Genomic DNA, 25,728 nt, shown 5'->3' with positions numbered 1-25,728 from the left:
TCACAGCATTTGTCTATATATAGTATTTCTAGCCATTACAGTTTTACAACATCCACAGGATAACCCACCCATCAGCCTGGACAGAATAGACTTTGCCAAAACAAACTACTCCCAGAATGGGACTATTGTTGGAGATTGAATCTTACAGCCCAGCAGGAAGATTCATACTTGCACTGGTATAAGGTTTCCAAATATGTTATGCAGCTCTGAATGCAAAGGAAAGCAACTGATGTTTGAACTGCCTCCGTGAAACCCATGGCATTAAAGATATACACAGAGGCAAAAATCCTTACATATACCTATTTAAGTCAAGCACTTACCTTTGTTCCATTGGGTTTATCAATTACAAACACTTCACTCCAAATCTGAATGCCAGTGGTTTCCCGTTCACATCCACCTCTCCATGTAAACCCAGTCAATGGCTCGGTGTTTCCACCTATCCAGCAAGGAGAAGTCTACAAAACAAGAGGAGAAAGTTATTTAAAACCAAGGAGGAGATTTTTTTTTTTTTTTAACACGCTATGTTTTAGCATACTTCCACATTGTTGTCTCTTCCTCAGAGCCGATGGACAATACTACACAAAATATCAAAACACAATGCTACTCTACTGTGTTTCAAGGATCATCCACAAAGAAATGTTGTTTGAGTCTATGTATTTCAGTGGTTGCAGAACTCCTCAGCCACTGAAGAGTAGATGTGCACAGCTTTCAAGTCTCAAGCACTCAGAGCTAATGAGAACAGTTCAGTTTTGTCCATTGATTACACTTCACACTCATGCTCTTCTCTCACAGTTGAGAGAACTCAACTCAAACGCAGTTGTAAATAGCATGTATTTTAACTACAGGAACAGCTAATCCTCTGCAAGGAACAAAAAACCTGATCTTTGACTTAAACCTCCCCCTTTCCCCTCACAAACAGGTCAACTACTGAAACTAGCTAAGCATCTAAGCCCCTGCACTAACAGTGACCAGCACAAGACTCCCAACGCCAGCTTGCAGAAGCCGAAGAGAATAGGCAAGGACCAGAAGATCTACAATCTATACTCGTCAGTTACAAAATAGTTTTTCCTATGTGATTAGGATTCAAGAGAAAAGGTCACATTGAGAGTTTGATACATGTCAACAATCAACCCATCCATATTAAAAGTTTATTGGCACCTTGCCCACTTTGGGAAAGGCTATCAGAGAGTCAAGTACAGTTTGCAGCTAACATTTTGGGCTGATGGTACTGTAACGAGGTCTTTGGTCCTCAAGGACAGGCAACACACAGAGCAGTGGCTCACACAGAAGAATCCAGCCATTATATGAGCCCATTTAACCCAGAAATGTAGTTTATGTACTGGGCAAGTAAGGAGCATGAAGAGGCACCCTGAGGAAGTTTCATTGTGATAGGCTTATATACACTGAAATCCTAGAAGAGGGAAGTGGCAGGCAGACAACAGTTTAACTGATGAGGGGGCTGAGAGAAAAACCTTTATTTCATAGGCTAGAACACAGCATGCTGGCAGAACAGAGACATTTAATGAATTTGCCTTTGACTGCCCAGAGAAGATTACCAGCCAGGAAAGTGTGCTCTTTGAAATGGGCAAAGGGGAGACTTCTCAATTCACTAGGCTATGGTCTCTACCTTGCTGACTCTGTACTGGCAGTTTTCAGAAAAGAGCTCAAGAAACATCTCAGAAAACAGCACGAGCACCCAGCGGCTGTACAGAACAGAAATACTTACTACAAATAAGTGAAACTGCTTATTTCTAAAGGGGGAACTGCACACATTCCTCATTCCTAGCAGCATGCAGAGCAAACCATACTAAGAGGGAAAGGCAATCAAGCAGTTCTGCACCAGGATTCTCCCAAATGCTAAGTGCACACCATTCAGCTCTGCTATTTGGATCAGACATGGCAAAAGTAAGTGAGATGAGCAGATAAAAGTTTCAGAAAATGAACACAGGTATCCAAGTGAAGAGAACCACAGCTCTTTACAGGTATTTTGTTTGGGGTTGGTTTGGGGGGTTTTTTTGGTGTTTTGGGGGGGGGGTGGGGGGGTGTTTTGTCATGCACATACACCTCTACCAGAGAGACTACACAAAACCTGAACAGCTTTTCCCTGGAGTTTTTATCCCAGAAGATGCTTATGCATCCACTGACCACTCTAGAAATCAAAGCTCCAGGCCTGCTTTGGGCTTCAGTACACTCCAGGATACAGTTTTGCAATGCTGAATCATATTTCACAGGTATATGTCAATGGACTGTAGCTTTTCAAAAGAATCTGTTATGTTATTCAACAATATGTTCCATTTGTCGTTTATGCAAGAATACTTTTTCCCACTTTGGTCCAGAAATTATCCTTATTTTTAGCAATTCAGACCAAAAATACACAAATCTTTTGACAAGTCTCTCAATGAGCACTAGATATGACCACATTCGATTTCATATGTGATTCATGTCACAGGACTTTGGTGTCTCAACAGGCACAGCTTCAGCTGAAGCTGCTTCATCTTGTGGATGATGCACTCAAGCCTGCCTCTGACTGACCTTTGCATCAGTTTCAAGCACTCCTAGCTTGTTACCTCTGTCTTTCCTTAGTTAAAACTCAGTATTTTAACAGTCTCCATCCATCAAGTTGGCTTGAAAGACTCAAGAGATAGGACGACAAAAAAAGGCTTTGTTCCTACATGAAATCAAGCTAGATGTTGCACTACAATTTTGTATTAGTCACTTAAAAGATAACCTCTCTAAATATATTCCACAGGACCAATGCAGCTTTATTTACAGAGTGCCATTAGTACACAGCGCACCTTGCAGATTAATAGAAGCTAAGAAGGTCATACCCCTGTAAAAAAAGCTTTTAAATTTAAATTTACAAGTGTTACTGCACCCAACTCTTAATGAGGCTTAAACTACAACAAAGATCACAGTATCCTTGCAGCAGCTTGCTGAGTACACAACTGCTGCTGTTTTGTGGCAGATTATTCTGTTCCTTTTCAAATGAGCAATCATAACAATAAGTATCAGTGCTTGAAATGAGATGCCCACCTCCCTGAAGCTAGTGACCAATCTCAGCCATGCCAAAAATCTTACCTGTGACTTCAACTGGCACAAGTGAGATTTTTAGAATGGTAACTTTTCACATGACCTCCAGCTCTTGGTTTAAGACAAGAAAATAGGATTCTGAGGTATCTTGGTAAGTTTTTCATGACACTTTAATATCCACAGGGGAGGATATCCCAAAATTGCTTCATTAGTGTATGAACTGAATGCAGATGCTTTAGTATTTTGTGCAGGATCCAATATTTAGTTCACAGAAAACACAGACTTGTAATTAAGCCTGACAGAAGATGGAGCAATCAGACTAAAACTATAAAACTATACCAAGGCCTCCCCTCCTGTACTGAAATTTGCATAAGCATAGAGGATACCATTTGACTTGATACAATTCAGCAGTGCTCAAGAGAGGAGGCATCGCACTTATATTCTCTCATCCTCAACTCCCATCAATCAGTTTGCAGCAGCTCTGATCCTTGTCAAACTCTTTCCCTAAGCCAGTTTATATCACTGAGCTGGCAGGAAAACAGTTTGGCAAAGTGCAGTGTCTTCTGATGCATCATTGAGTTGGATCAGCTCAGCTAAGGGCCCATAAGCATTACAGCTTCAGAATGCAAATGCCTGGCCAGAAGCAGCACATGAAGAGCAAGACCTCTCTGCTTCTGGTAGGAGATAGTTCTTACAGTAGATGGCCAAGTTTGCCTTCATCTTCAAATTAAACACAGTATTTTGAAGTACACCTATAGAAAAGTGAAAAAAGTGACTGCACAATAAAGGGAACAGAGAGGCATGATATAACACAAGGCTGAAACAGTGTTTCAATCCATTTTGCTTTATGAACTTTTGTTTTATTTCACAATCTGAAAGTTAGAGTATTTGCTTAGAGCCCACCCCTTCTATTTTTGGAAGGAACTAGCACTACCTCTACACAGCCACCATCTAGCTCAGATTGCTATACTTCTTGGGAGTTTGGGTTTTCTGTTTGTGGATTTTTGGTTTGTTTTTAATATAAACAGGACACTAGAGAGGGTTTATATACACACACACACAAAAGGCTACCTACTGAACAGCTGTATCAATGAAACATTTATTCCTCCCTAGGTTAAAAGAGTCTTAAGAAGTTGGGAGCACCAGCTTGCTACTCTGTATTCCTCCTACCATATCCTCAGTGTCTTTCCTACAGAGCTCTTGGCAAATCAGTGAGAGGAATTCAACAGCAGGCACTACTGGGAGGGAGAGAAAGAAGTCTTCATCTGCCAGCTACCAGCAGCTTCTTTGCAATATTCCCATATTTCCTGTAACTGCGGGGTTCATCTTGATTTCTCCTCAAGCCAGCTAGCACAAAAGTAAACCAGATGCAGTCATCGTTAGTTTCTGCTACCATGAATTCCAACTCCAAAGAACAGTGACCAAAAAAGGAATCAGTTCTAGGGTTTGTTTTTTTTTTTTAAGAGCCTCAAAAAGAAACAAAACACTGAATTGTCAATATTCACTATACAGATTAAAAGAAATACACAACAACCTGTGACATGCAGATGTATATGTTCACAGGAGGCCCTACCCTACCTTCTCCATATCAGCTAAGAGTCTGAAGTATAGTAGACACAAGACAACACCAGCAAAAAGCTACAAACTAAAAGAAGAAATTAAATTTTGGATGAGGCATTTATTAACCAATGACTTAAAAGGATTTAAAAAGTTCCTTGATTATGTTCAGAGACACATTCCAAGCAGCAAACAGGAGACATTCTCCCTTTTACCACACCTCAGATTTAAACAGATTTAGTCCTCCAATAGCTACCTGATAAGACTCTTCTTTTTGCAACAATGCGTAAGCTAATGCTACAATATGATTTCAGGAGATCAAGTCAAAGCAAGATTCCTCCAAGCCACCACTTGGAGGATCAAAGCTCAACTAGAAGGCTACCACACTCCCTCATTCAAGTTCTTCTCACACCCGCTTACATCGGGACACCAATAAGTTCCCTTGATAACGGCAGAAAAATTTATACTGAAAAACTGTCACTTAAATACACTTCTTCAGAGTAGAAACAGAGTAGCTGGCTTCCCCACTCCCCAATAAGTAAGAAAAATTTGACCTGCTATATTGTGCTCAAGTCAACAAACACAAAGGTAAATGACTAAAATACCAAACTACTTTTCTCCTGCAGGGAAAATCCAAATTACTTACCCTGTTATACATGTATCTAAGCATGAAGTCCAGCAGAAAAGATTTTCCTTTGCGGAAAGCTCCTGCTACAGACACTACTACTATGTTGAGATCTTTGATGTGTTCCTGAAGCAAGATTTTTTCCAATGCTTCTTCATCTAATTCAAAGTTATGGTCATCTTCATGAGCAAGAACAATCTGTATGGGGCACGGCTTATCCAAATCCACCTCATCATCTGAGTCTGGCAGGGCATCTGAATCAGGTAGGGCATCCTCCTCCTCTTCTTCCTCATAATGCTTACCTGCAAATTGACAGGTTACAATACATTAGTAAGTCAGAGCTTAGGGCGCTAGACATTTCTCTGAAGTGAAGCCTTGAGCTGGGCTTTCATTCCCAGCAGCATGAGTGATGTTCTTGGGAATGCACATGTGCAGACAATGAGATCAACAGCAGTTCCCTGTCCATTTTCATCAGCTTTGCATATAGTCTACATTTCAGATCTTCAGCATCCTCTATGTTTTAAGAAATCTAGTTTTCAGCATCAAAACCCCTTTTAAAGGCTTCTTAAGTATAACTTCCATTAAAAATCAAGGGCCTTTGCTCTCTTATCTGGAAAAAATTAATTAGTTTAAAATAAGCTCCAAAGAGGACCAAAAAGGCCATTTTTAGATCACCACCTTCTTATACTATTTTAAGAAAAAAGGAAAAAAAAAAAAAATCAATGTTTTCTGTTAGTTTTGCTTGCCAACATGTACAAGCAAGACCACTGGTCTAGTATGTAACCCCAGGATTACATACATCAGCAGATTACTAAGTTCCTCTCTAATTCCAACACATTACACCTATTTCAATTCTCAGTACAGCACAGACTTCAGAGTGCCTATTAACTGCTTGCAAGAGGATAAACTCCTGAGCATGTGCAAGGCCTAACACTTCTGGGATAAGAAAAACAAAAAACATTGAAGTAGTTTCTGGCTTCATACTCGTCCTGTGAGACATTAAGCAAGATTTAACAACAGTAAGTACCAACTCTTTTTGAAAGAGTTAAGAGAACATTTTATACACAATTTAAGAATCAACACCCTTTCAGGATCAACCAGTAGCTGAAAGAACTATAACTCAGAAGAGATTCAAGTTATTAGAATGATAAATTAAGGTAACACAGCCCTTCAGACATACAGCACAACAGTACGAATATCCTATTTTCCTGGCTTCCAGAATTCAGGAGTTACTGGGTTAGAGGCCTAAAAGAAAACCAAACTGACCTGTCCAAGATGAAGTCTCCTCTCTTGCTCAAGTACCACAACACTGAAGTTTGTCCCACAGCAGAAATGAACTCTACCACTGGCCTGATTCCACTTTTCCTATCAAGCATCTGGAAGTGGTTTTGTGCTTACAGAATTGCCTCCAACTCCAGATTCACATTTTGCCATATTCTATCAGAATCCCATGTGTACAAACCTGATCGAGGCACCTTCCTAGCAGTTCCTTATCTGGGAACATCACTGTATGAATTTAAGTACATTGGACTGCTAGTCATGCTTGCATTTCCAAGCATTGCTTTAACAAAGACAAAGAAGCAGCCATCTCCAGTTACTTGATGCATTGCACACAGGTATGTTACGTGGCCCCCATGCTTCCTGTGGAAGCAGCCCAGAAGCAGAATTCTCTTGCAGGATGTGTCATGAGGCACCATGGAACACACCACAGTTTAATTCATTCATGGCAGAGACCCTGCCAATACCCACAAGGCCTGCCAAGTCATTCCTGCCAGACTTTGCATCCTAGATACCATCCTCAGCAAAAGACTTATGAACAGTGCTCCAACGCACTCCGTTTTGTGGATGTAATGAGACATCTGAGTTATTACCATGAACTTGAAAAACTGGTAACATGGTGACCCTGGAGTTTTTCCAGCAGTTCTCTTTAGCCGGTTCTGACATTTCACTTCATTGCAAATCAGAGAGGACGTTTCCATCTCCGAGCATTGAATCTGTGCTGCCTCAAAGGCCAGTGGCACTAAATCTTAAAAAAAATTTGGTTTGAATGTATTAAGCTAGTGTAGTACTTGGTTTGAACAGGAAGTAAACTTGAATGCTTAAATCCTAAGCAGCTAGAACTAAACTCGAACGTTATCCAAGTAGGTGTGCAAAACAGCTCCTAGCATCACCCCAACTCAAACTGGCTGACAAAGCAGGTCAAAAATATCAATTGCACCATCAGGCCTGACAACTGGAAGGAGTAACTTCAAAAAGAATAGCTGTCAACAGGACACTAAACTATACAAACTACACTGACACAATATTGGTCACCACTTCAGAAGAAAAACTCTCACCTTTGGCCTAAAGCTTTTGTATTCCCAGAAATTAAACAAGCCCTCTTTTTTGAAAGCGTTTACAAGAGGTTTTGCCCCATATAGACAGCATCCTTTGTAGGCCAGAAAACTTGGGAGGATAGCCCAGGTGAGGTACGAAGATTTTGACAGTCTGAAAGAAAGCCTTTAACATCACAGCCTAGAAACATAAAGGGAATAATTCTATTGATAAAAGCATTAAGATCAGATAGCTCCAGGAAGAGACACCTGTGTTTTAGCAAACAGATATTCACACAACATATCGAAGTCTCTGCTTCTATGTATTCCCCAGGCAACAAGTTTAACTTGATTACTTAAAACAGCCTTATATTCTTTTATTTAAACACATACTTCAGCTCCAGTAAGGTATCAGTTTTGTAAACTACGGTAGACTGTAAAATAGTCTGAAGCAACACGTGCAACTTCTCTTCATTCACTTGGAGCCTGACATTAACCATCTTTTCCTACCTGGAAGTCATCAGAACCTTACCAGACCTCAAGCACAAGTTGTAGCAGCATCCTTCTGCCAGCACAGAGCATAGCCACCCTAAGCCTCTTCAAGCCAAGAAGCTTTCTGAACAAACAAGTAGAGTAGTCTTTTATCATTAGTTATTTCTAAACAAGCAGATTCTCCCTACCACAAGTAGATATCAAGAGCTTACACACAATATATGCCCGTTAAAAGCTCACAACATCTTGTTAATAGTATTCTGCACCCCTGGAGCTCACTTAGCTCAGAAGAGACAGAAAAGAAGCTTCATCTTAGGCCCTATTCAATTCCTATTAGTTTTCACTCACCAGCAGAAATTGGAAAGTCAAGTCCAGAGCATCAAGTTGGGTTTTTTGTTTGGTTTGGGTCAGGTTGATTTGTTGGGGATTTTTTTTTACTAGTCAGCCTATAGTCAGTTTGACTATAACTGAAAGCTCCCAACCTACCTACAGAAAAGACCATCACCGCCATGAATCAAGCACTTTAGAGGGTGGAGAACTACGGTGTTGACAGCTGTGAAGGAAACTTGATCCATCGAGAAGAGATGGTTTGATAACTTCATGCTTGAGTTGCAGAGAACGCCCTTCCCTTCAAGAGATTTTGAACCAGTTCGCAATTACCAGGACAGACATTGCACAAGTTAAGCATGTTAACTGTAGAACAAGTGCTACTGCTCGTCCCAGCACCGTAATCAGCATATGCTAACCTGTCACGTGCTCCTAGGCAGATGTCACAACCTTTTTGGTCCTTTATACCACCTTCTGGCTGCTTACCCTGTTACTCTGGCTAGTCACTGTCTCAGGCAGCACTGGAGTACTTCGGAAGCCTTTCTAGAAGGCTTTGGCATCCTGGGCAGAAGGATCACATTCCACTTCCAAGAACTACTTTCAGAGCAGTCTCTCACAATAATGGTCAGGACCAGAAGTCTCACTTCACAGTCCGGTTTTCTGCAAAAGCTGCAGAAGCATTGTAGTAAGTTCTGTAAGTAGTTCATAAAATAAGCATGTTGATAGCACTGTCAAGTCAACTCAGGCCAGGAGTTAATGAAATTCAGAACATGAAGCCCTACTCCTTACTTCCCCCACCCCTCCCTTTCCTTACCTGCCCCAACACAGTCATAATGTACTACTTGAAACCCAGAATTTAAGTGGATTTGTCCTAAAGCCCAGTCTAAGGGCCACAAACTGCTCTAGGTTCTTGCAATAGTCCAGTCCCAGCAAATCAAGTATAGGAACAGATGAGGACTAACTTTAGAAGGTGGCATTCACAGAATGACCACCCCTACACTGAAGTGTTTCTAGCCAACTGGACAGTAATTTGGACTTGCAAAGCTCATGGCAGCCTCCCTGTATAGGTCTCCATGACAACACATTCAGTACTGCTACAGAGGCAACCAAAGCAACAGACTTTTGTTGTTTTGGGGGTTTGTTTGTTATAGTGTCTCTTAATGCTTTGAAAAGTCCAGTTCCATCCTAGTAATGGGGTTACAGACCCAGCACATCCACCCCATACATTCACACTCAGAGAGCAGTTGTTTCAGAGGCATGGCTGATGGCTCCTTGCACTGCATGCAGAACAGCCAGGCAACACTGCCTCCTGCCAGAGTACTAAAGACCGGCTGGTAGATTAATTCAACTCACTCACGGGGTTGGTCTCAATGCCGTTGGAAATCCCCATGTCCACAGAAGACTGGGCCTCAGGCTTTTAGTACATACAGAAAAGCTCTCATCTGTCAAAGCATATGGCACTAGAGCTTGTAGTGCAGTGTTGCAGGCCCAGAAAGCCATAGCTACATTTTTCTTTTTTCAAGGTGTTCATCTGACCTTTGAAGCTTCTTTTCTACTGAACTAACATACTCCAGACTACAGTCATATCTACCACTCTGGCTGGAGCTGATGCAAGAAGATCAATTTGACTTGCCTCTGAAGCCTGCCATCCATTCAGACCTATTACTACAGCTGTTCACTAATCACTCCCTACTCCATTTTGGCTTCTTCCAACCTGTATCATTCAATTAGAGCATGTGAGCTAATGCACAGTTCTGACTGTGCATAATCACTTCCTAACCCAGGTCAAACATGCTAGGGGATACAAGAGAAGCAATACTGTACAGCAAGACAGAAGCAGACAGACTTGAATGGAAGCCAATATAGCCAAAAGAAGATACTACCACCCAGTTTCCCTATAAGCTCTTCACTCCACTCAGCAACAACTACAGCAGGACTAATATTGACACTCATCAGCTAAGTATCCAGAACAAGCACCATTTGTTGAAATGCTAAGCCTGATTTTGAGAACAGTAGCTTCTTGTGTATGTACAGACAATATTTCAACTGAACAAACTCAGCTAAAAACCCATTTCCTAAAGTATGAAGTAAAATGAAAAGCTAATTCCTGCTTCCCCTAAGTACACAGCTAGCAGCTGATGACCTATTAGTCCTGCAGTATAAGAACACGGGAGTGAGAACAGTCAGCTCAACCTGCATGCTATGAAAATAAGAGACAGCCTGCTTTAAATGCAAGTTCCTCCCTTTAAGCACATTAATTGAAATAAAGTACCAACACAGTTACCTTTAAGTTTCAACCCCAATAGAGCTTGAGCTCGTTAAACACATCATTCACATTCTTTCATGACAAAAAAAGCACACACTAACTGCTAAACTCAGTTGGGTTTAGGTACAGTATAGGTTTTTGATCAAAAAGCACTGAATGACAACTAGCAATTGCTTCTCTGGACAGTGGGTTGGACACAGATGCAGCACAACATTAAAATAAATTTAAATCCCATTTGCTTTTTAGTGGCTTAGGACTTGGATTATGAACAGAGTCTAAAGAAGTCACTTTCATTAGTTTATATGGCTCTCATCAGTACTCCTTCCATTTGCTCTATCACAAGTAGTTACAAAGACTTCACTCTCTACATCTTCAAGCTAGTAGTCTTAGTATCTTGTTTGTACAGAAACCTGTACTTTGCTAGAAGTCCAACTTTAAATCAAAACTTCCAGTACCCCTAGATACTTCAGCTCTCAGCATCCCTGAACTCTTTTTCCAGGTGCTCTACAGACACCACATGTTTGTGTCCATACAAAAGCGATCTAAGTCTCCCACTCATAGTTCAATACAGATGCATGATAGGTTCCCACACACACCTGAATGGTAAAGCAAGCTGATGTGGGCTACACTAACCTCAAACCATCTGGCCTGAAATTCTGTTCTACCTCTACAGCCTGAAGTAGTTCACAGCTTGAATCAAAAGCTTAAAATAAGTTATCATGAGGAAACTGCTGTACCACATTTAAATGTAATGCATTCTCTCAAGAGCTTCACCTAGGAAATTTTCCTTAGAGAAAGGAGACAAACTGTTTAAATGTTTCTTGTTTTGGTGTAGTGAACTGAGAAAGTGTAGGCATGTGTGAACTGAGTTCCAGAGCGTAGGAAAAAAAAATAGGCTAACCTTCAAACCTTATTTGGACAAGGTAAAAAATCTGGCACATCTACTAAAAAAAATTACCAGATTTAAGTCACAAAATTGTCCTCCCCTTTCTCCAGCAGTCCTACTCCATTCAATAAACTCACAGCAAGACCCACATGAAAGCTATGGGACTGCCACAGACCTTAATGCATCACTGCTTTCCTATTGCTGACTAGCAAATACTGCCAAGTAGCAAATTTTAAGGCCAGAAATAATTAAATGTTTTGATTATTTCAGCTATAAATAGGACTGATGAGCTAAGTTCCAAAGACTTGTTTGGATATCCAATAAGGCTGACAGAGGAGTAGGGGAAGGGGGGGAAGACGCATTTAATTCTCTCTGTTCCTTCAGGGCAATGGGATGTTAAGGGACAGATCTAGAACTGTTACATAAACTGTGAGCACAAGCGAGAAGTACCTGAAGCTACAATTCTGCCAGGGAAGGGGAAAAAGAAGATATTCTGATGACCTAGATACCTATGAAGCGTCATAACTAATCAAACAATAGGCCTGTCTACTCCTAAGTGCTTTAAATTGCTTCTCTGTTGAATGGTCTGCATGCATGCAGGAGCAGACAGCTCTCCCATAGCTATGCAAAATACTGACAAGCTAGCACTTTGCATTCTCCATTTAAGGGGACAGAAAAGCTAGCAGGAGACTTCACTATAATGAAGAGGTGCAGCAAAAAAGTCAACCCTCAAATTCAGCTATTTTCAGCACATGCATACAAGTAAGAATACCAATAAGCAGAGACTAAGACAGAAGCAGCACAAACCCCGACACAACCTAGTAACAAAAAAAAATATAAAATAAAATAAGGATTGCTTTTCTGAAAGCACATCATGAACTTAGTAAGAAAGATGTTTCTCCATAGCTACAAGGAAAAACTTGGAGGGTAGGGATAGCGACAAAGCATGCTTCTCATCCTTCTTCCACTCTGTGTAAAAACCACACCTATTATTAGCACACTCACTGAAGGACCTAACAGGATCTCTACCCACAGTAAGGTTTACCAGTACTTTTCCAGCCCCCTCAAAGAATGCTGTTTTAGAATACTAAGACTAAGGCAGATGAAAGCACTAAAAGGCCTCTTCCTCACCTTTTCTCCCCTTTCTTACCCATCCCCCCAGGTTCTTGAGGATGGGAATGAGAATATACCGATCTAACAATGCCCTAGTTCACCCATGGGCTCTGGAAATGGCAAGTGAAAGCTCTTCATGAACACTGCAGGCTAACTGGATCCTTGCAGGCCACACAGATTTAAACCAGGCAGACTTCCACCTGTATTTCAGAGTGATTTTATTTAAGGTTGTTGCTCACCCAAGAAGATTCAGTCAGTATTTTCTACTTGGTTTAGGCCATAAGTATGTTTTATGTACCTTGTATGTATTCCTCATGTCAGCAGCTGCTAATTTAAACAACCATCAGCTAACCCAAACCAAGATTTTGAGTGAGAGGGATAGGGAGAAAAGAATAAGGCGAGATATGCTAACTGCAATTACCCCATGTTTGATCTTTAGATTAGCAGCTAGAATAGGTTTAGTCACCCAGCTGCATCCATACCATGGCCACAGAGGAGTTCAGCAGCAAGCAAAGCAAGTGCTCACTTTTGCTGTACAGGGAGGTATGCTAAAGGGCCAGTTTTATACTCATTTCCAGGATAAACAAGCCATCAGTCAGGAACACCAACCTGTTTATGAAAACAGAGCAAGCCAAAGAGGCTTTAATTTTTGCTTTTTGATCAAACCATGCTTCTAACAATCTGAAGCTTCTAAATAAAAGTGATATTTTAGCCCAACCTCCAGTTTACACTCAGCTTCCCACCTCCCTTTAGGTTCCTGCAGCTAAGAGAGCCTCCCATCCAGCTTTTCCAGCTCTGAACTCCGTAATTCTGTCTTAATAAAAAGGTCTACATTTCATTTCAAAGAATAAAGAGCAGGACAGGGAGAGACTGGGTTTACCTTAAGAAACTGCCTTCTCTAGATCACGTAGCTAGCAAAACTGATACAGTAACTACCTTCAGACATCTTCATGGAATATTTAAATTCCTCTTCCCTCTCCCTTCTCTACCAGTTCTTAACCTGGTAGCATCACTATCACACCCACCAGATAAAAGGTAAGTGTGACTGGGGGAAACACAATATGTGCCAACACAATTAATGTCCAGATCAACAATGTGAATCAAAACAGGAAAAAAGCCCCACACAAGCCACATTTAGGGAGAATTTAAACAAAAAAAGTGAACACATGCAAAATGTGATTTGTTTATCTCCACTGGAGGAAGAGATTTTTCTCACAGCTACAACAAGAGTAGTTTTCATCCCAGTCCCTGCTGCTAAGCACGTACAGAAAGAGGCCTGGGCTGCCATATCACTTTCCTGCAATTAACCCGTAATAATTGATACAGCACATGACCATATACTTCAGAGCCCTGCACCTACTCTCCACAACTCCCAAGTCTCTACCAGGCATCATTGCTGTTGCTGCACAAAAGTCCCTTACTAAGGCAACAGCTCAAAGTACATTTACTCTGCCAACAGCACAGTGCCAGTAACTGCCTCCTCCTCCTCTCTCCTCTGTTGCCTCTTCAAGCCTGTTTCAGTAGCATAGCTGAGTCTTAACCACCCACTCACACAAGGGCTCTCCCACTCTTTCCCATTTCCAGCACCACGCAGTACCACACTGCCTTTCCTGCTAATTTTGCCACATATCCAACACTGCTGAGAGTCAAGTCAGCTAAACAAACTAAACCAGCAGAAAAAGCAATCGAATTCGAACAGTCTTCTACAAACTGTATCACCTCAATAAGAGTCCAATGAGCACTACAGCTGAAGACAAACAAAAAGCAGAGCTACACAGCTTCATCTGCAGGGCATAGGGTCAGTTCAGCTGTACTGTTGAACAGTACAGGACTACTGCCCTCTGTGTTGGCACCACCATCCTAGGTCCAGGCACCAACTTATCTTGAACAAACACAAGGTGATGTGCTGTGCACTCTACAGCCTCTGAAAACAGCTGCACCAGCACAACTGAGGGGGCGGCGCAAGCTGCTTGACTGGGCACTGGTGCCAAAAGAAAAGTTCAGCTTTGTGACTACAACCTAGTTAAACTGGAAAACTTCTCCAGACTCTCAGAACTCACAAGTACAGTTAAGAAGCATGTTCATGTGGAGACTGACTTGGTGATATGTGATAACATTGCAAAGATGGGTAGACAACTGGGCTGTAACTGGATCGGACTGTGTGTTGCCAAGGATTTGTCTAGATCTGAAAGACTTCAGATTTAGGCTGGGCTAGCCAACACATTTGTTAACCTTCACTTAACAAGGTTTCCTTCCTTTGCAAACAGAGATTAACACTAGTTTCAGTTTTGTCAATAACATATGCTAGGATGTGTAACTGGTGGGAAGACCTTGAGCTTGGCATAGTCCTTCCTGCACTAGAGGAGCATTCCCTTGAACGTTCGTTCCTATTGAATATACTGTACCTGCGAAGAGCTGTCTCTACTAAAGAGTAGATTAGAATTTTGATTTCAAAATCACCAGTTAAGTTGTCACAAGGACACTGTAAAACACTTACACTTTAGTAGCTCAGTTCCACGCAACAAGCACCTTCATATCAGTTCAAAGGGCTCAAGACTTACCTACTCACCTAAGCTTCTTTAACATCATTCATGACACTTGTTACCACAGAAACCTCAGCCACTGCTAGCAAAGCAAGAGTCTTAACAAGAGCATTTTTGGTTTTTAAACAGCATTTTCCTCGGACAGCAAATGCTGTTGTTATGTGTACGTATGCTAATGGCTGCTGGCCAGTCAAGCCTAGTGGTGAGTATGGCATTGAGGGGAAAAAGAAGAGAGTAATCCCAGAGGTAAGGCAAGCCACACCATCCTCCTGAAAGGAACAAACACAGAAGGGGAGCTGGTTACTACTTCTCTTTAAGTCAAGTTCTTGGACTAGTCTGAATACATCTAGCCAATCTAACTGCTCTTCTACAGGACAGCACACCATACCATATGTTGATAGTACAAATGGTTTAATATCCATCTTCCACTTGTGTGGAGGAAGAGGGAAATACAACTGTCTGAAGACTGTATATTTAACACCTCCCTCCAAGCAACAGTTTAGTTTTTGTAGATTGTATTTATTGTCCTCATTCTGTGGATCCACAAAATCTTTCCTTACAGCGTAGAGAGGACAAACACTGGGGAGAGAAGTCTAGGCTTAGAAGATGAACCCAAACAGAGATAGATAGCAGCATGCTGCTCTTTAAAGCTCACAAAAGCTTGATCTAGTCAGTTCTAATGCACTACAGAAATAAGTCAACAACAGTGTAGACTACAGAACAGCTCAGTTTGATATTTGATTAATGAAACAGTGATATGTCTGCAACTCAAAGTACTTGGACTGAGACTAAGAATAACATTCAGTCTATCACGAGCCAACTTCCAACCTCTTTAAAAGAGCCAGATTGCATTTTAAGGGTCTTCTCAAACAAGCAGGATTCCTAGCAGCATCTGAAGGTTCCACAAGTATTTACTCGCATCTGCTATCTAAATGTTCATAGTGGATAGCGTGTTGGTTTTTCCATTGAAAAAGTTAAGCTTAATAGCAGAAGTAGCATTTCTTAATAGTTCTACCACCATTATTTTATTTTGAAAGGAGTTTTTTGCCTTTTAAATCTCAGAGCATAACTTGTGGTAAGTTTTCAGTAGCTACTTATTTCTACAATACTATTAGCTCTAGAAAATACCCCAGTTCTGTGCCCTATCCCCCAAAAGCATTACTTACTGCACTTTTCCAAACAATTTCTGTACTAAGAAGTCTGACATACTAGCATTTAGAAAGATTCCCTTTTAAGTATTTTGTACTGCATTTCCTCCCTTATCCCCATAACAAGCTTAGGACTTTGTTGCTTAGAAGGTAAGTGATGACTGCTTTGAGAGCAGCTTTAAGGCCATGTTTAGAATCACATTGCTGTTGTTAACAAGAACAATCCCTTAGTATTAGTTCAGAATTACAAAGCATTTAAGAAATTATTTCTCTTAAAAGCAAGATGACTTCTTGTTTTAAGAAAGTGATTTGGTTATATCAAGAACCTTAACCTAATTTTGTACTGCAGTCATTTTCACTACTATTCTATGTCTAAGCAATACATTAAAGGAAGTCAAGCTTCTGCCTCCATGCCTAGCAGTTCATGTACTTCAAGTGACTGTTCCTCCCCTGAAATCAGTACTGTGATGATTTCCATATTAGGTAGAAGATTGACAGATGGTACCTTTCATTTCCCAATTGTTTAAGGTTCCCTGAGTAGATCACACTACACAGATCAAGATAAAATGAACTGCCACAAGTAAAAGCCAGAAGACTTTCTTACATTTACCTGAGGAGCTGAAAATGCAGAAGAGGTTGAGGAGGGGAGGGGAATAAGACATAGCATGCAAGTTTGCAGGCAGTAGTATCACAAGATTGGGCTTACAGAGACAGTTAACCACTTATTCTTCCACTCAGCAGTACCACCCTATTTGAGAAGATAAGATGTGAGAACAACTTTTCCAAGCATGCACAACATACAAGAAGTAGTCCTAACACGTCAGTCCAAGCAGTTCATGCATGTTCTCCATCAGGTTTCTATAATTTTCAATCCAAGTAAAAAAAAAAAAAGCCTTGTTGTCCTGGAATCATTATACAACACATTGCTCAAAAGACACTTCAAATATTTTACTGAGACCAATAAGAACTTGTAAATTCAACATGACTACCCCTAAGGTGACGGTGGAAAAGAAAAGTATTATGATTTGACACTAACTACAGACTGGAACCTGACTCTGATCTCACTTGAGCAACAACTGTGTAAGAGCAAATTAAGTTCTACTCTCAAATATCAGTTTACTGGAAGTTACATTCTACACTCCATGTCTGTAATCTGTACAACGTTTTATTAGTTCAAGTCTTCAACTCCGCTGCCTTCCAGGTTTTGGCTTCCATTCCAGTGTTTCAAGAGAAACCTGCCAAGACTTGCAGTAGCACACAAACCCCACCTTGCCATGCAGAAATCACTGGTATGTAGGGCTGAAAATGCAATCAGTCATTTGCTCATTGTCTGCACTGAAAATAAAGCTGGAAATGCATCTAGAACAAGAAAAAAATATTAGACGAGACATCTCCCCTCCTAGAAAAGCATATCAGAATATCCCTCATACCATACACAAGCCTTAAATAGAGGCCCAGTAACCAAGCTGTAAGTCGAGCCCTTTCTCAAAATGCACTTTGTGCAGTATTACATCTTTGAGAGTTCTCTTATCTATTCCTCCAGGATACATAAGAGCAGGGCAATTCTTTTAAAAGAAGCTGGTCTTTCATAAATCATTTCTGCAGAGGCCCAAATGGACTTCTCTTTCACATTACATTTGATTTCCTATTAGGCCTGCTTATGAGTTCATTCAGCTGGCATCAAACAGAAATTCCAATACCCAGCCTACCTGCGTTCATTCAGGTAACTTTTGTCAGACTGCCTTGGATGCTGTACGGCTCAGCAATGCCATCTTTGGTGTCAAACATTCTGCTTTAAGTTTTTCCAACCTTAAAGAGGAGGCAGTTATTAACCATTATAAAATGGGCATAGCTATTTTTTCTGTTTACTTAATGGGAAAGGGAGAAGAGACTTATCTAGCTTGACAGATGATACCGAGCACAAAGATCTACTATTCTCATGTTAGAATGGCATACAAACTAGTCTTGTTACCTCAAGGAGTAATGTCCCCATGGAGCAGCTGGAATTCTCAGTGACAGACTCCAGGCAAACTAACTAGATAGCTTTAGGATATGTTAGCACATGAAGAACCTGCTACGGAGGTAATTCATTAAGTGAATTTACCAGCTACGGCACTATAACGGCATATGTACGCTCCCTCCCAAATGCAAAGGGGGAGGGTAACCTCCTTGCTTTGCTGCAGAGTGAGAACTCCAGTTAAACACCAACAGGGAGTTACTTGCCTAGCATTAATTTATACCCTAGATCATCTCCCAGTAACTAGTTTGCACAGCCACAGAATACAATGGGTGTTACCTTCAAGTCTTAGGAGATAAATTCAGTCAAATAAGAATTAACAGTGGGGGAGGAAAGACAGATCTTCAAATTCCTCAGATTTCATTCCAGGTTTCTTAAGTGGGCAGAGGATCAACTTCCAAATTGAAATGCCTTCTGAGTTCCTCCGACTTTTATATTGAATGTGTTTCAAAAAGCATGCTTAGCAAGCACATAAAATCTTGCTTTCCTAGAAATGAACACTACACAAAATATATTAATGTCAGAAATAAACAGAAGTTAAAGGTCAGACAAGTTAGCTACCAATGCTCTCAGAACATTAGTCCCTAGTACATATTAATTTGCTGCTAGAAATGACTTAATCATAATCCTTGTCCTAACAAACATCACTCACTTCCTATCAGTCATTTCTTCGCAGCTAACTGAAATAGCAGACATCAATCTGAGCAACCTTTTCACATATATTTCAAACTTGCTCATCTGTTTGTTCTGGTGTTTCAGATACAAATCCCAATCCCACAAATGTATTAGTGTAAATCAACTCCCTACACAGCCCTATGACCTCAAAATCAGCTATAGGATGAGATAGTATTCTTCGTGTCAAGAACAACCTTCCAAAACCAAGGAAAGCTACTTCCATCTTTCCTCCAGGATATCTCAAGAAGTTCAGGTTGCTGAAAATGTTTTGAGAAAGACCCAGTCATTCTCCACTAAAAGCAAAGTCTTAAGAACCAATGTATATAAGTACTTCTGAAAACTTCCAGTTGTTTACAAGTGACAAATACAGCAGGCCTGCCTATACAGAAGCTTAGAAAATTTTTTTGTGCCCTGTTCACCTTAAATAGTTGAGATTAAAGACAAAACCTTAAAATACTAATGATTGGTATAGTAAGTTTGAGAATTTAATGCAAGATTTAGCAAAAAGTTGGAAAACCACACTCAAACTGGCAGCTTGCAGATCACATTGCAGGCACAGCATGCAGCAACAGTAAAAACAAGGAAACAATTCAGTCTCATTTTAAAGTTTAAAACTTCCCATTCAAAGACTGCCATGTCAGGATATCAAAAATCATCCCAAGGACAGGGCCTGTTCACGACTGCAGTGCAGTAACAAAAGCAACTTCAAACTTCACCTACATAGAAAAGTTAGATTTAAGTGAAACTTGGCAGTCTTCCTTATTAATGTCCTTGGAACAGTTAGAAGCTTTTATAGACTACGCTAAAATGTACAACAGTCTACTAACAACTGGCACAAAGTTAAAACTAGTTTTATCATAGTGCTGAAGTGAAACCTACAATCCAGCTTGCACTGGAGGCTAACAACACTGTGCTTCACTACCAAAACAAGAACACAGAATTTAATTTACCTGCATTTCCATCTGCTTATTACATCTGTTTTTGTAGCTGGGCAAAACTCAAAGTTGAAAAGGATGTGATACTGCCACCAAGGAGATAAGTGCTCTTCTATTACATCAGAGGAAAATCCTCAGCCCTCCTCCCCTCCAACAGACCCACTCTTACCCGGTCTAGCCAGCTTGAGGCAGTGTCCCTATTATTATTAGAACAAGAAGAGAAAACAATCCCTCATCTATCACAGTATCTCACTCCAGTCAGTGGTATTTTATTAGTATAGTTAGTAAGCAAACATTAATCACTGATATTTAACCAAAACACAGGGACTGCAGTTGGCACAAGGTACCTGAGAAGTATCAGCACTCCTGCAAGACCTGGCTCAAGCATTCCTGTCCATCCAACACGAACAAGAGCTGCTTGGCCTCCTAAACCAGGAATGACTATCGTATTTAAAAGAATGCTTTTATGACAGTTCAAGTAAAACTGTTCTGTGCCATAACTATTTCAGAAATGTCTTTAAATTGCAGGCGGGTGAACATGAAAAGGAAGGAATACAGCCTACCTCAACCCCACTCCCTGCTTTCAAAAGAATTCTAGTTGAAACACCACAGAGCTATTGCTATTATTTGAGGAGGAACTGTAACATCATTAGTGACTTTAGGGTAAGCTAGAACATAACAGCTGTTAAGCAACACTTTATAATAGTACAGGAGGAGTTACAGGCCTCTCCTGTTACATTTCTCTTCTTGTAACTATTCCAATCTACCACTCTGCTTTATTTCATTGTACAGAAAGCTCTTCTGCAAGCAGGTACAGATCATCCATAGCTGTACATGCAGACCCTGTCAATTAAGTTGTTCCATGCCTAAAGTACACAAGCAACTTAAGTGACATGCACATGTTTCCACCACTAACGATGACACAGCTACTTTAAAGGCCATTTATTACAGGTGTTCTGGCACTTTTATGACCCTGAGAAAGTTAAGCAATAATCTAATGCTTTGAGATTATTAAACTACATAGTGGTGAAAACACAGACAACCATCAAAGAAAATTCAGCAGTGCTGGGGAGAAGCCAGTACCCAAGCAGTATCATATCCTTAATTTCAATCTCTGAACTCTTTTAAATTATTAAAATCGCAATGCTGCCAAACACAATCAAACACTTCCACAGGCTCAGAAGTGTTGCCTTTTCCTCCCTATAAAAAAAGTCAGTAGAGTAGCCACTCCACACCTGCCAGTTTACAGTGCGGTTAGATTTCCCAGTCTCTAGTTGGCTTGCAAATGAAGCAACTGAAACCAATAGTGGCACATGGCATCTGCTAGATTTTGTTTAATCGTGCCTAGTCCAATCATTATGCTTCCAAATTAAGTGACAGTTATACAAAGATGTTAAAATAGTTCAGTGTTCTAGTGCAGTGCTAAAAACCTCACACAATTCAACTTAGTGTTCAAATCAGTACAGTCCTCACAAGTCCCAGGTCCACCCTCACATGGAGCATGGCAGAGAGAGGGTTACAAGCGCTCAGCTTTTAAGCTATTCTTGAGAAATAACCATATTATAAAAAACATACTGCGCAGACTCCAGCGCATCCAAGGCTAAACACCCAAGCCAGAGACACGTCCCATCACCACCAGGGGATATATTACAAGAACAGCACGGACGGTGGACCGCACGGGGTCCGTATGGGGGACGGGCCAACATGTATCAGCCATCTCCTTCCCCGAGCTGCCCGGTGCTGCTCCCTTCGCAGGTGGACGTGGCTCCGAGGAAGCAGGCACCTTCCGGGCTGCCTCGCTCCGGCCCCGGGAGCGTACCAGGCGAGCGCCCCGCGGCCCGGGGGCCCCGCCGGCCCGCACCCCCCCGTTCCTCACGTGATGTACACACGGGCGGGCAGCAGGGCGGCCTGGCCACGCCGCAGCGGGGAATAAGGTCACCGACCGCCGGCCCGCACTCACGGCCGCCCCCGCTCCGGTATGGGCCGCCGTCCGCACAGCGGGAGGCCCTGGCCGCGCAGGGAGAGCGGGGTGACCCCGCTCAGGAGCGAGCAGCGGGCCGAGCGGAGGGGCCTCCTCGCCGGCTCCCCCGCCGCCCCTCGAGAGCGGGCGTCGGGGCTGGCGGCCGCCCCCGCCATTTTGAGGAGGGGGGAGACACCGGGGCCTCCCCCGGCGCCGCCCGCCGACAGGTCCCACCGCCCAGCCCCGCACTTCCCGCGGGGGCCCCGCGGACAGCCCCACCGCCGGCCCGCGGCCACCGCCGCCCGCCCAGGGAGGCGCGTTACCTGCCAGGTCGGGCCGTTGGCGGGCCGGACCCGCGCGCCGCGCCGCGTCCGTTTCCGCCATCTTGTCCGGGTTTAAAATTAACTCGCCGTGACGTCAGAGCTCCGCCGCGAGACCTTTATCGCCCGCCGGCGGCAGCGCGCGGGGCGTGGGCAGGGCGGGTCCTAGCGCCCCCGGCTGCCCGTCCGAGGAGGGGAGGGGAGGGGAGGGGCGGGGCGGGGCGGTGCACGCGCAGCCCGGACCCTGCCGCCCCTGGGGTGGTGCATGCGCGCTCATTCCCCTCATGCGGCCCGCGCCTGCCGCACTGTCGTCTGCCGGGACCGCGGGTTAGGGAAGTGCTGCGCGGCCCCGGGCCGACGGGCATCGGAGAAAGGGGATAGAGTACCCCGCGTGCACCGGGAGGAAGCCTTCCCTGTGCCTGAGGAGGGGGGCGGAGTCTCACGCAGTGTGAGGGGCCTCTCGCTGCTGCGGGAGAGACACACACACACACCCCCAACCGGGCCCTGCTGCCCGGCCCGGCCCGGCCCCCAGGCTGAAGGGTGGGGTGCCCTCTTCACGGCCCTGCACCCCGCCGTCGAAATGACATGGAGCATGCAGGGCTCCAGTGCATTGGGTGAGAGGGGCCTCGAGGGGCTTTGAGAGCAGCAGGGTGTTTGGGGCTAAGAGATGAAGATGGCACAGAGGGTGAGGAGGCCCCAAGGCCACACAAAGCACCTCAGGGTGAGCATCCCTCGGGGATTCCTCACTCATCATCGGCCCACTGCTCCCAGCATAGCTCGCTTATGTAGAAAACGCAGGCAGTGTGCTGCCAGGCCCATCCCTTAAGGCTACCTGATGGTGTCCAGCGCTACCTGCACTGCGCTGTCACCCTGCTAGGCCCTCGCTTCCCTTTTGTACCTCTGTTGGGCCATGGGGACAGCCAGGAAAGTGAGCCAAGTGCTCTACATTTCTGGCAATAACAGCAGCTCCTCACTCTTGAGTTCTCGCTCACTGTGGCACTGCTGCTGCATTTGGGCTGGAAACGCACAAAAGGACAGCTCTGAAGCAGAACAAGCCACACAGGCTCCCAAGGGACCAAACATTCCTGCTGTTTCTGGGTTTTGTAAGAGTCTTGTTCCTCTAAACCCAAACTGACTTACTGTGTCCTTTTAAAAGGCCAACTGTTAAAGCTAGCTGCCTTTACTGCACAAAGGTCTGTGAGGTTTCCTATTGCTAAAGGTCATGTAAACCTTCACAATCAAATTGGTCAGTCTGACCTTGTCACTTGTTATGACAACACATTTGTCTGATAAATCAGCATGTGAAGTGGGCAACAGCTTTGCAAAAAGCCACCTCACCGTGGTAATGCTTTCTGTAGAAACCATTTTTCTTGAAGTCTTGAGCTATGCTAACTTATTTGGTCCTGGAGGTGCAACTTTTGAATGACAGCAATCTAAAAAACAAGCACAGTTTGGTTCTGCCTAAATGGAGGTGGAGGGAAAGCTCAGAAGAGATCTTCAAAGCAAAAACCAACGGGCTGTTGTGGCACCTGAAAGTGCTTTCCAGACCTCCAAACCCTGCTTTTGGTCCTTTACTACTGAGGTAGCACATAAGGGTCTTCCTAACGTTGGGGTCCGTTATACTTGGTGCTGTGCTTACAGTGGCAGTCCCTGCCTCAGAGAGTTTAATGTCTAAAACACATTAAAAAGACATTAAAATGTCTAAAAGATGCTGTAATCACAGCAAGTGAGAACTGCAGAAGTATACAATGATCAAACTAATATATTCAATTCTAGTTATGCCACTTTTAATAATAAAATATGCAATGCTGTCAAACTGTCAAGACCTTTATTATTCTAGATTTACATCAGCATAAATGGAAGCAGGATTCAACCCCTTCGTACAGAAGTGTTGGTATAAATGCTAGAAAAAAAATGTTGCCATTCACCTTTTGCAGTTTAATACCTTCTACTTATTTGGGGAAAATGAGTGTGCCATTGCCTGTCCTTCTAACCTCATCCCAAGTCAAGAGGAAAACCTTTCTTGACATCAGAAAGAAGGCAGAGGACACTCTACATACAGAGGTATTTCAGAAATACACAGGAAATCAGGCAAAGGGAAATACCTTGAAGTATGAAACACATTGAAAGCTAGAAACACTGTTAGAGTGTTTACTTAAGTAAAGACTTAAGCTTCAGCAGCTCAATATGAAAACTAAAAAACTGGGGGAAAAAACCCACAATACTAAAAAAGTTTCCCAGTTCTGTTGTTAGTAAACAGCCTTGTTTCTGATCAAGTCTGGAACAGTTTACATGGAGAAGAGTTTGAAATAGTGCGTATACAGACAGATAGATTTCTGCTCCATGCAACAGGATTTGCTGCTGCTGTAATGTGAGAACAGAAGTCAAGAACTTGGAGGTCAGAAAGCTCAACCTTAATTCTGTCCTTCTGTGTTTGCAGGAAGGAAGGAGATGTTTTCTGAGCTGAGGATTTTGCTATCAACATGTCATCTCCTGGCTGCAAAGGTCCCCATCTCCACCACACTCCCAGCTGCGTGCCACTTTCCTCTGAGCCAGCCAATGCAAGGAGTTTGTGCTGAAACTGCTTAAGCTAGCCATGGATTTGGCCTGAAAGGAGCTTGGGAGCAACTGCGCAAACCACTGGCAGGCTGTGGTGGGAAAGGACTGCCAGAGCAGGAGGACACGTCTAACCTGCAAGTGCAGGTTGGGCTAGTAGTCCCCTCAGCCAGCAAAGACACAGTTTTGCACTACAGACAGCATCTTCTCCTGGATTTGGCCATGCTGGTTTAAAAAACTGATGTCCCAAGCTTGTCCCAAACCCACTTTGGGCCAGTCAACACAACCAGTGTCATCAGTGCAATGAGCCAGCTCTGCCCAAGGCAGGGGCAACTCAGCCACCCTGCTAGAGCTGTCCCCTCCCGCAGCTGGAAGGGAAATGGATCCACCACAATCTCTCCTGGCCTTCAGACAGCATGGCATGGCCGGGGACAGGACAGTTCCTGATCCATGCAAGCAGAGTCACCCACTGGACAGTAGAAAAGGCCAGATCAGACTCAGGTTCTTCATGCCTTTCTGTATAAAATGCTTCTCTATTCCTGTCAGCTAACCTGTGCAAAGCTGCTGGGTTTGTTTAAGATGACCTGCATGATGACAAATTCATAAGCCAAACACCCACCTGAAGCATGCTGAACACCGCTCCTGGGCTGGGGAACAGAGCAATCTCCCATCCGGAAGGGCTGAGGGTCCTGGGATGAGCTGGAGAGGTCTCTGTTGGTGGTAGCGCGCTTACCAACGTCTTTCCTCATCTGCTTCAGGCTGGAGAGTCCAAACTAGTGACAAGGTGAGTCTCAGCCTTCCCTCCAGGCTACGCAGCACTGCAGACAGCTGGGAGCTGAGGACAGACAGCCGTGAGATAAAGGTGGTTCTTCTGGCAGCCCCCACCGTCCACAGCAATAAGACACCTCTGACCCTTGGCTGCAGTCACTAGGGCCGCCCAGGGCTTCCCAAGGGAGAAGACTGGGG

The 25,728-nt window shown here is 43.2% G+C and overlaps 1 protein-coding gene across 1 annotated transcript in view; it reads right to left on the bottom strand.

Annotated features, from left to right (window-relative positions):
* ATL2 (atlastin GTPase 2) overlaps positions 1-25,511 on the bottom strand; it is a 41,374-nt gene extending 15,863 nt beyond the window's left edge. The window contains exons 1-3 of the mRNA XM_050894201.1: positions 25,382-25,511; positions 5,234-5,514; positions 321-455 (exon numbers count right to left, since the gene is read on the bottom strand). Coding sequence (XP_050750158.1) covers positions 321-455; positions 5,234-5,514; positions 25,382-25,511 — 546 coding nt within the window. The remainder of the gene's footprint in view (positions 1-320; positions 456-5,233; positions 5,515-25,381) is intronic.
* Positions 25,512-25,728: the final 217 nt, after the last annotated feature.

The sequence above is a fragment of the Gymnogyps californianus genome, chromosome 3 (assembly GCF_018139145.2).
Source record: "Gymnogyps californianus isolate 813 chromosome 3, ASM1813914v2, whole genome shotgun sequence".
NCBI lineage: Eukaryota > Metazoa > Chordata > Aves > Accipitriformes > Cathartidae > Gymnogyps > Gymnogyps californianus.
Note: the sequence above shows the minus strand (reverse complement) of the source record. Positions and strands in the feature narration are given on the sequence as shown.